The sequence below is a fragment of the Danio rerio genome, chromosome 15 (genome assembly GCF_049306965.1).
Source record: "Danio rerio strain Tuebingen ecotype United States chromosome 15, GRCz12tu, whole genome shotgun sequence".
Taxonomy (NCBI): Eukaryota; Metazoa; Chordata; class Actinopteri; order Cypriniformes; family Danionidae; genus Danio; species Danio rerio.
In genome coordinates this window covers 32,906,851-32,917,482 of record NC_133190.1, presented here as the reverse complement: position 1 = coordinate 32,917,482, position 10,632 = coordinate 32,906,851, and the positions used below count along the sequence as shown (strand labels likewise).

Sequence of the window (10,632 nt, the reverse complement as noted above, 5' to 3'; positions counted from 1 at the left end):
AATTCTGCTCTGAAGATACCCAAAAAATTCTTCTGGTCTCTTTTTCAATTCACAACAGGAGCAAATAATATATTTTTCCTATTTTCGGACACTGCATATCCAATTAATGGAGTAGCAGACTTCATTTTGAAATCTAATATCCAAAATGCAATATGTGAAATGGCAGTGTATTTCTGTATTTAAATGAGCATTTTCCATATATGTGGAAAGTTATAGGTGACAAATAAAATTACTGTGCAACCACAGTTACTATTTTACTAGTACTATTTTAATGCTGTAAATATTGCAAAATTAAACTGCAAATTTAGTATAAAATTTATTTGATGTGGTCAACATGTGCATACAGAAATGGTAGCGAAATGGTCGGTTTATCCTAATTTGGACTCTTAAGAAAAGTATAAACTGGTAACCATTGAGTTTCATAGTAGGAAAAATAAACACTATGAAAATTAATGGTCACAGGTTTTCAGCTGTTTGATAAATTAATTTATTAATTTCCATATATTCTATTTATACATGTTGTAGCGAGCCATGTAATACCACGTCGCCCTGGGCACAAATCCACACCAGCTGGATCTCTCATCAACCTCGGATCGCTCACAGCTGGACCTCATCAGCCAGGGAGAGATATAAGCCAGCCCCACACAGAAGGAAGTGAGCTTCATTACAGATGACTCCCTGCGCTAACGCTTGTCTCTCTCTGTCTCTCCCACAGCCGAATCCAGCTCGTGACCGATCCAACACCATCCCTCTCACCAGTCTTCACCTTCTCCCCGGAGCACCTGAGCACGCACCTCTAAGAAGAGCACTCATTCACCCCTTTATCACTTGTAAATAAAAGCACCCTCCGGGGCATTGTTTGTAACTTCATCTACGGTGTTTGTGTTTTCCCTCTGCCTCGCTACAACTGGTGGAGAATGCGGGCATTGCAGAGGGAAAAAATTCAGAAGAAACACTCACCATTAAGTAGAAAATAACCGCTGAATTTTTCTCTGTGTTTGTTACAGACAGGCATCCGCTCTCTCTCTCTCCCACGCTTCCTCTTACTCGGCTGTCAACATCCCGTCGCCATGTCGGTGGAAGAGGTACTGCTCCACCTAGCGGAGATTTCCAGGAAACAGAATTCCATCTCTGAGCAGCTTACAGCCAGACAGGATCGACTGGAACAGCAGCTCCGCCAGGCGGCCAGACACCATCCGACTCCCGAAGTGAGTGCGCATCATCATCTCACTAGACTCAGCGACCTGGATGATATTGACGCTTATTTACATACCTTTGAGGTTATTGCCGAGAGAGAAGGCTGGCCAAAAGAAAACTGGGCGAGAATGTTGGCGCCGTTTCTCACAGGAGAAGCGCAACGAGCATATTTTTCACTAGAGACACCTAAAAATGAAGATTACAAAGCGTTAAAAAAGGAAATATTAGCCAGAATGGGGCTATCCACAATCAGCGCAGCCCAACAGTTTTCCCAGTGGTCTTACGACGAGAAACAACCAGTGAGAGCGCAAGCAGCTCAACTTTCTCGCCTGGGAAGGCTATGGTTATTGGGAGGAGATCCCTCGGCGGTCCAGGTCGCTGAGAAGGTGATCATCGAGAAGATGATGCGTGCGTTACCCCGACGTTTGCGAACACTCACCAGCATGCGAAATCCTGAGTCACTGGCCACCTTGGTGGAAGCGATCGAGCTGGCTGAAGCTCACATCGCCAGAGATAATGGGGAGAGAGCGGCTCTGCCACCCCGGAGGGTAAGTGCGCCTTGGCGACCGGTGGAGGGCACAGCGCGACCAGGCGGCAGACCAGCGGTCCCCAGCCCGATGGACGAGCCGATGCCCACCGAGCCGACGACGCACTCGACCCCGGCCTGGACAGCAGGGTGCGCGGTTCACCGCAATATCCCTCCCGAAGCTCCCACCCATAAAGTCCAACTAGAGGGAAAAACACAAACGGCCACCTTAGACACAGGAAGCGCCATCACTCTGGTTCACCCGAAGACTTTGAAGTACCGCCAGGAAAGTAAAAGCCTTATTCCAATCACGTGTGTACACGGTGATACCCGCCACGTACCCGCCCGAAGAGTGACCATCGCGGCGAAACCAGGCAGCTGGCGCATTGAAGTCGGGGTCGTTCCAGATCTTCCTGTGCCCCTCCTACTGGGCAGAGACTGGCCGGGGTTCGACGAACTCCTCACTCACCACCACGCTCTATCGGCTCGTTCCAAGAAGAAGAACAAGTCACGGGCTCATCGGGACCGCAAACCAGCGCTGATGACCACCGAGAGCGACAGAGGGGGTGAGTCATCAATATCTGCTAATTTATACTTTGATCTATTTCAGCAGATAACCGCAGGAGGTGATTTTGGCAGAGCACAGAGGGAAGATGAAACGCTCAAACACTGTTGGCCACAAGTACGGATCATCGACGGTAATGAGCGACTTCCCAGCCCTCACCCCCTCCCACATTTCATTGTGGAAAATGGTCTGCTGTACTGTGTCGCAGAGAGGCGGGGGGAAAAGAAGACACTACTGGTCGTTCCGAGGACCAAGAGGGAGACGGTCCTGGAACTGGCACATACCCACCCGATGGCTGGACATCTGGGAGCGGCCAACACGGTGAAAAGGATCCGCGATCGTTTCCATTGGCCGGGGCTAGACGGGGAAGTAAAGAGGTATTGCCAGGCATGTGACATCTGCCAGAGAACGTCTCCCCAACGACCACCCCCCAGCCCTCTAATACCACTACCCATCATCGATGTGCCCTTCACCCGAATTGGTATGGACTTGGTAGGGCCTTTGCCGAAGTCGGCCCGGGGACATGAGCACATCCTTGTTATCCTCGATTATGCCACCAGATACCCTGAAGCGATTCCCCTGAGGAAAGCCACGTCATCGGCCATCGCGAAGGAGCTGTTTCTGCTATGCAGTCGAGTGGGAATCCCAACGGAGATACTGACCGACCAGGGCACCCCCTTCATGTCCCGGTTGATGGCAGACCTCTGTCACCTACTCAAGGTAAAACAGCTAAAAACCTCTGTATATCATCCACAGACGGACGGCCTTGTCGAGCGCTTTAACAAGACTCTGAAGCAGATGCTCCGACGGGTGGTGGCAGAGGACGGGCGCGACTGGGACCTCATGATCCCGTACGTGTTATTCGGTATCAGGGAAGTCCCCCAGGCCTCCACAGGATTTACCCCTTTCGAACTGCTGTTTGGCCGCCAACCCCGAGGCCTATTGGATGTGGCTCGTCAAGCCTGGGAACAGGAACCAGCCCCCCAGCGGTCGGTGATTGAACACGTACGGGACATGAGAGAACGCATCGACAAAATCATGCCCATCGTCAAACAACACCTGACCGAAGCCCAGCGCGCCCAGCAGAGATTGTATAACCGGCCCGCCCAACCCAGAGAGTTCCACCCAGGGGACAAGGTGATGATACTCATACCTACCACAACGTCGAAGTTCCTCGCATCCTGGAAGGGACCATACACCGTGGTAGAAAGGGTAGGGCCGGTAAATTATCGAGTCCGTCAGCCGGGACGAAGACGGGAAGAACAACTCTACCACATAAATCTTATGAAGAAGTGGGTTGCAGCTCCAGGTCATCTCGTTGCCTTCGCTGAAGAAACTCTTCCCGTTGTCCACATTGGTGAGCAACTCTCACCAAACCAGAAGGCGGAGCTGCAAGCCTTGGTTGGTCAGTTCAAGGATGTGTTCTCGGAGAAACCGGGCCGAACCTCCATCATCCAACACAACATTATCACTCCTCCTGGCACCATCGTCCGGCAAAGGCCTTATCGAGTTCCAGAGGCTCGCAGGCTGGCTATCGACGAAGAGATCCAGAAGATGAGAAGGTTAGGCATCATCGAACCATCCCGTAGCCCGTGGTCCAGCCCAATAGTGATGGTCCCCAAACCCGATGGCACCCTCCGTTTCTGCAACGACTTCAGGAAACTCAATGAGATCTCCAAGTTCGACGGATACCCCATGCCTCGGGTGGACGAGCTGCTGGATAGGCTGGGTGGAGCCCGATTTATCTCCACCATCGACCTCACCAAAGGCTACTGGCAGTTACCACTCAGTGAAGACGCCAAGGAGAAAACCGCCTTCTCCACACCCGGTGGGCACTGGCAATACCGGGTTCTTCCCTTCGGGCTCCACGGGGCCCCAGCCACATTCCAAAGAATGATGGACATCCTGCTGAGGCCCCACCAGCCATATGCAGCAGCCTACCTGGACGACCTCATCGTCCACTCAGAGTCATGGGAAGAACACCTATCCCGGTTACGGAGGGTGCTCTTAGATCTTCGACGGGCTGGGCTCACAGCTAATCCCAAGAAATGCCACCTGGGCCTAGCCGAAGCCAGATACCTCGGGTTCCACATTGGACGAGGTCTCATACAGCCACAGCAAAACAAGGTCAAGGCACTACAGGAAACTCCACAACCCACCACAAAGACCCAGGTACGTGCATTTCTGGGGTTAGCGGGCTACTATAGATGTTTCATACCTAACTTCTCATCCATAGCCAGCCCTTTGACAGACCTGACCAGAAAGGGGCAGCCGGAGAGGATAAGATGGACCAAGGAAGCCGACGATGCGTTCCGAGCCCTAAAGAAGTCCCTCACGTCCTCACCGGTACTGCACGCACCTGACTTCGGCTGCCCCTTCATTCTACAGACGGATGCTTCCGACTCGGGCCTGGGCGCGGTCCTCTCCCAGGTCCATGGCGATGAAGAACATCCCATAATGTACGTGAGTCGGAAGCTGACCCCCGCAGAGACCCGCTACGCAACGGTGGAGAAGGAGGCCTTGGCGATCAAGTGGGCAATCCTGGAGCTAAGGTACTATCTCCTTGGCAGGAAATTCACTCTGGTGACCGACCACGCCCCGCTACAATGGATGGCGACAGCGAAGAACAACAACGCTCGGGTCACCAGGTGGTTCCTGTCGCTCCAGGATTTCAACTTCGACGTACAACATCGAGCCGGGGCCTCCCACGGAAACGCAGACGGACTCTCACGGCTCTGGTCAGGATGGGCAGGTCTGTCGAAACATTCTACCCCCCCTCTCAATACACTGCTCTTCCTTCGCAGGACACCCAGGACCAGGACGACGCTAAGGGGGGGGGAATGTAGCGAGCCATGTAATACCACGTCGCCCTGGGCACAAATCCACACCAGCTGGATCTCTCATCAACCTCGGATCGCTCACAGCTGGACCTCATCAGCCAGGGAGAGATATAAGCCAGCCCCACACAGAAGGAAGTGAGCTTCATTACAGATGACTCCCTGCGCTAACGCTTGTCTCTCTCTGTCTCTCCCACAGCCGAATCCAGCTCGTGACCGATCCAACACCATCCCTCTCACCAGTCTTCACCTTCTCCCCGGAGCACCTGAGCACGCACCTCTAAGAAGAGCACTCATTCACCCCTTTATCACTTGTAAATAAAAGCACCCTCCGGGGCATTGTTTGTAACTTCATCTACGGTGTTTGTGTTTTCCCTCTGCCTCGCTACAATGTATACTTTTTTATAGGAACCCAAAGTTAGTGTTATGAATGTATGCGCCTCTGACATACTCAACTAAAGTTTTCCATCAGCTGAAAAGAGCTGACAAAGAGCTGAGTATGCGAACAATTCTATAGGATTCTACCAAACAAACAGTTTAGACAACTTAAAAAGACAGTTCTTTATCATCTGTTTGTATGCCTGTATAAAAACCGGCCCTGAAGGACTGCCCTTCGAGCAACCAGAAAAAAAAACAACTCTTTTGAGTTTCTTTACATTTAGTCATTTAGCAGAAGCTTTTGTCCAAAGCGACTAACGATTAAGGAGGCATTCAGCAATCCAAGAAGAATAGGCAATACACACAACAAGTGCTAGATACACAAACTGGTAACAGTGCTAGATGCTAATACACAAGTAACTTGTTTGTACTCAGAGAATTTAGTGCTAGAGAGGAGTGGAGTAGGAGTGAAAAAAAGCTAGTGCTTCAACAAGAGGTCTTGGTTTTATTCACTGGTTTAAAGTGCTCTCAGAAGAGATGGATTTTTTAATTGTTGTAATAGTAATTGAAAGATACAAGTGAATCCGCGGCCCAGTTGGAATGGGAAGATCATTCCACCAGCATGGAACATTGAATACAAACATGTTGGAAAAGGACTTATGGCTATGCCAACATGGAATTCCGCAGATTTTCCGCAGATTTTTTGCCCATCATATGTGTGTAAATATATATTTTTTCAGTTTTTTAATTTATTACAGTAATATTTTTGACTAATATGAAAATGTTCATCTGATTTATGTACAATGCAGTTTGTACATTAAGGTCAAGAATCTTGGTGTGACGCTGGAGTCAGATCTGAGTTTCAACAGTCATGTCAAAGCAGTCAGTAAATCAGCATACTATCATCTCAAAAACATAGCAAGAATCAGATGCTTTGTTTCTAGTAAAGATTTAGAGAAACTTGTTCATGCTTTTATCAGTAGCAGGGTGGATTACTGTAATGGACTCCTCACTGGCCTTCCCAAAAAGACAGTCAGACACTTGCAGCTCATCCAGAATGCTGCAGCCAGAATTCTGACCAGAAGCAGGAAATCAGAGCACATCACACCTGTCCTCAGGTCTCTACACTGGCTGGCAGTTACATTCAGAATAGATTTTAAAGTATTATTACTGGTCTATAAATCACTAAATGGTCAAGGACCTCAATACATTACAGATATGCTCACTGAATACAAACCTAACAGATCACTCAGATCTTTAGGATCATATAAACTAGAAGTTCCAAGAGTTCAGTCTAAGCAGGGTGAATCTGCCTTCAGCCACTATGCCCCTTGCTGCTGGAATCAGCTTCCAGAAATGATCAGATGTGCTCCAACATTAGGCACATTCAAATCAAGACTGAAAACACATCTGTTTAGCTGTGCCTTTACTGAATGAGCACTGTGCTGCGTCCGACAGATCGCACTATTATGTTTTTCGATTTCTTTTTCATTCTTTTATAACCTATTTTAACTCATTTTAATTTGTTTTTATCTGTTTTTAATAATTTTTATTGTCTGCATTTTATTTTCCTAAACTTGTCTTTTTTATTCCTGTTTATGTAAAGCACTTTGAATTGCCATTGTGTATGAAATGTGCTATATAAATAAACTTGCCTTGCCTTGCCTTGCCTTACAGTAATGTTGTCTGTCTTTTAGTAGATATATTATTTGAAAAACTTCCATAGAATCTAATTGGATTTACATTTTAAACATTAAATATATAAAAAAAGATATTACTTTTTATTTCACATATTAAGGTTTTAGTTATGATACTTCCAAAATAATTCTGCAGAAATCTGCAGATTTTTACCAAAATTTTCCGCAGAAATAGTAAAAAAAAAAATGCCCGCAGATTCTGTCTGGCCCTATTTATAGCCTCTCTGTGGCCATTCTTCTGTATTATTTACTTCCTGCAAAAACATTAAATCTTGGAAAATTAATCTTGGAATAATTTTAGATTCTGACATCAGCTTTGATCTTTTGTGTTAGCAGAATGAAGAAATGCAGAAATATTCGAGGGTGAATAAACTGTGTGTATTTCTTTATTTTTGGGTGAACTGTCCCTTTAAAAGTGTATACTTTATATTACATTTCAAACTCACCATGCATAAAGGTTGTTCTCTAAAACAGGAGTGTATTATTAGGGTTACAGGAAAAGGCTATGTTCATATTGCGTTCAATAACTCTCAGTATGTTGTGTTCAAGTTGATTATGAAGCTTTAGTGTATGTTATTATGTCAGTTTAATCATATTTAAGATGCTTTAATAAGTGTGAGCTCTGTGAATGTGCTATAGTGTTTAGTTCTTAGGAATCATGTTATTGTATCCAGGAAATGTGTCTTAGCAATTGGGCAAAACAGCAAACTCTTGTGTTACTACACTGCCCGGAACATTTCCCAGGATTTCCTAAATCCTCATGAGGTATTGTATACACAATCACTCATCTTCTTTCATTTTAAATAAGTCTCTGATGACTTTGAAATCCTCAAGCTCACTTACAGAAATCATAAGTACGTCAGAGTGTAATAAAGTCGGCCTTGTTTTGAGTGTGATGAAGACTGATGGAAATCTTTATCTGATATACAAAACAAAGCAATAAAAATTAATAGTTGATTTAGACCTGATGAGAATATAATGAGAAAATTACATGAAGCTGCCAGTTTGCAGGTTAACTGCAAAAACACTAATCGAAAAGCAATCAGAGGATTCCCATGATCCGTCTTCATTGTATAATCACTTTCATTACACAAAGTTCTGCTGAACGGAACGATTATGTTTATTGCAGAACACATGTGCATGATTCATTGCACACAAATGAACGTCATTGCTATTAATAGTGCAACCAATATAACTACTTTCGATTTAGCATTACGCAATGATGTTTCCATCTGTTTGTTTTTTGGCAACTATAAAAGTCACACTTAGCAACTAGTTTACAGGATTTCACAGTAGTTTTTACTGGAATAATTTTGCGAGTTTTTTAGTGACTAAATCTCAACAGCATGTTTGAAAATGCAAATTAAGATATATTCTGTTGCGCGTTCTGTAAGTGTTTACAGTCTTTTTACATCAGTTTTATATCAAGTAAGTGATTTTTATATAATTAGAACAATATAACTTAAAATTTTTAATTCAGACAAGCGTCCAGTTGAAATCAGTAAAGCTCAGGGGTGGACTGGCCATCTGGCAATTCCGGCAAATGCCAGAAGGGCCGGACCATTTTTTAAATGTGGGCCGGTATGCTATTTTTTTTATTATTATCATTATTTTTTGTATGTATCGTTTTTACATGCAGGCAGCTTTTATCTCTTGCAAGATGTAAATATTATGATGATGATGATGATGATGATGAAAGTAGTAATAATAATACTAAATGTTAAGCATTGGTCCAATCGGCAATGGCCGGCTGGTTTCAAGATGAGCCGACCCAATTAAAGGTTACGCGAACGTAATCAAAATCTGGTAAGACTGTCAAACAAACAGTAAGTGCTACACAAGCTTATTGTCAGAGATGGATGGTAAAAATGAAAGCCGGTGCCGAAAAATTCAGAGAAAACAAAAAATTGCTCTAAAATCAGACGCTGCTAAATGCAGAAATTTAACTGAAATAGTCTTGAAAGTTGGTGTTTCTGTGTGGAGTTTGCATGTTCGCGTGGGTTTCCTCCCGGTTTCCCTCACATGTCCAAACACATGTGCTATAGGTGAATTGCAGGCCTAATTAGTGCATGTTTGTGAATGTGTGTGTGTAGGGGTTTCCCAGTGATGGGTTGCATTTTGGAGGCCATCCGCTGCATAAAACATATGCTGGATAAGTTGGCGGTTATTCCGCTGTGGCGACCCCTGATTAATAAAGGGATCAAGCCAAAAAGAAAATGAATGAATAAAATGACTGTATGGAAAAATTTGTTATAAACGGGTTGTTTTTGTTCCAGTCACATGCATTAAATGGTTAAATATCTATTACATATGGTACAGCTTATATTATTTCACCATCTGTACACCAATATAAGTAGTGAATGTGCTTGTCTGTGGATAGGGCTGTGTCAGTGTGGTAAAGTGGACTGGTGTGGCTACAGTGCCAGGGCTGATTTTAAGTCCCAGTCCGCCCCTGGTAAAGCTCACTGTAAAGAAATGCTGAGTTCCACACAATCGATTTGTGTTGGGACAACATGAAGGAATTAAGTTAACGTGATAGTCTTTATAAATATAAGTAATTTGACAGTTAAAGTTGTCCACCTAAAAAACACAAGAGTTGTGTTGTTTTAGCTCATTTTAAATAAGTAGTTTGAACAAAGAGCAAACATTATTTCTTGAGTGTTGAGGATTTCTGAAATTTACCGCAGTGATTATTTGTCTAGTTATTGAATAGATTAAATGTAGCCCTGGACAATTGCTTTATCTAAAAATCAGTACCACAAACACTCACTGGCCACTTTATTAGGTACAGCTGCTCGTTAACGCAACTATTTAATAAGTCAATAACATGGCAGCAACTCAATGCATTTAGGCATGTGGACATGGTCAGAATGATCTGCTGCAGTTCAAACCGAGAATCAGAATGGGGAAGGAAGATGATTTAAATGACTTTGAGCTTGGCATAGTTGTGGGTGCCAGATGTGCTGGTCTGAGTATTTCAGAAACCTTAAGGGGGATGACCACAGAAGACAACACCAGCCACTCCTGTCAGCTAAGAACAGGAAACTGAGGCTACAATTCGCACAGGCTCACCAAAACTTGACAGAAAAAGAAACTTTGCCTGGTTTGATGATTCTCGATTTCTGCTGTGACATTTGCATGGTAGGGTCAGAATTTGGAGTCAACAACATGAAAGCATGGATCCATCCTGGCTTGTATAAACAGATCAGGCTAGGGGTGGAGGTGTAATGTTGTGGTGGATGTTTTCTTGGCACACTTTGGGCCTATAAGTATAAATTGAGCATCATGTCAATGCCCCAGCCCACCTAGGTATTGTTGCTGACAATTCCTTTATGACCACAGTGCACCCATCTTCTGATAGCTAATTCCAGCAGTATAACGTGCAATGGCATAAAGCGCAAATCAACTCAGACCGGTTTCTTAAACATGACA

The 10,632-nt window shown here is 44.9% G+C and overlaps 1 protein-coding gene and 1 long non-coding RNA gene across 2 annotated transcripts in view; both read left to right on the top strand.

Annotated features, from left to right (window-relative positions):
• Nucleotides 1-10,632, top strand: part of LOC137487766 (uncharacterized) — a 190,447-nt gene that overhangs the window by 36,173 nt on the left and 143,642 nt on the right. The window lies entirely within an intron of this gene.
• LOC141377867 (uncharacterized) lies at nt 714-5,479 on the top strand. Its single transcript, XM_073923837.1, has 2 exons — nt 714-830; nt 1,008-5,479. Exon 2 carries the CDS (start codon nt 1,071-1,073, stop codon nt 5,265-5,267), a length of 4,197 nt encoding a protein of 1,398 aa, XP_073779938.1. The 5' UTR covers nt 714-830; nt 1,008-1,070; the 3' UTR covers nt 5,268-5,479.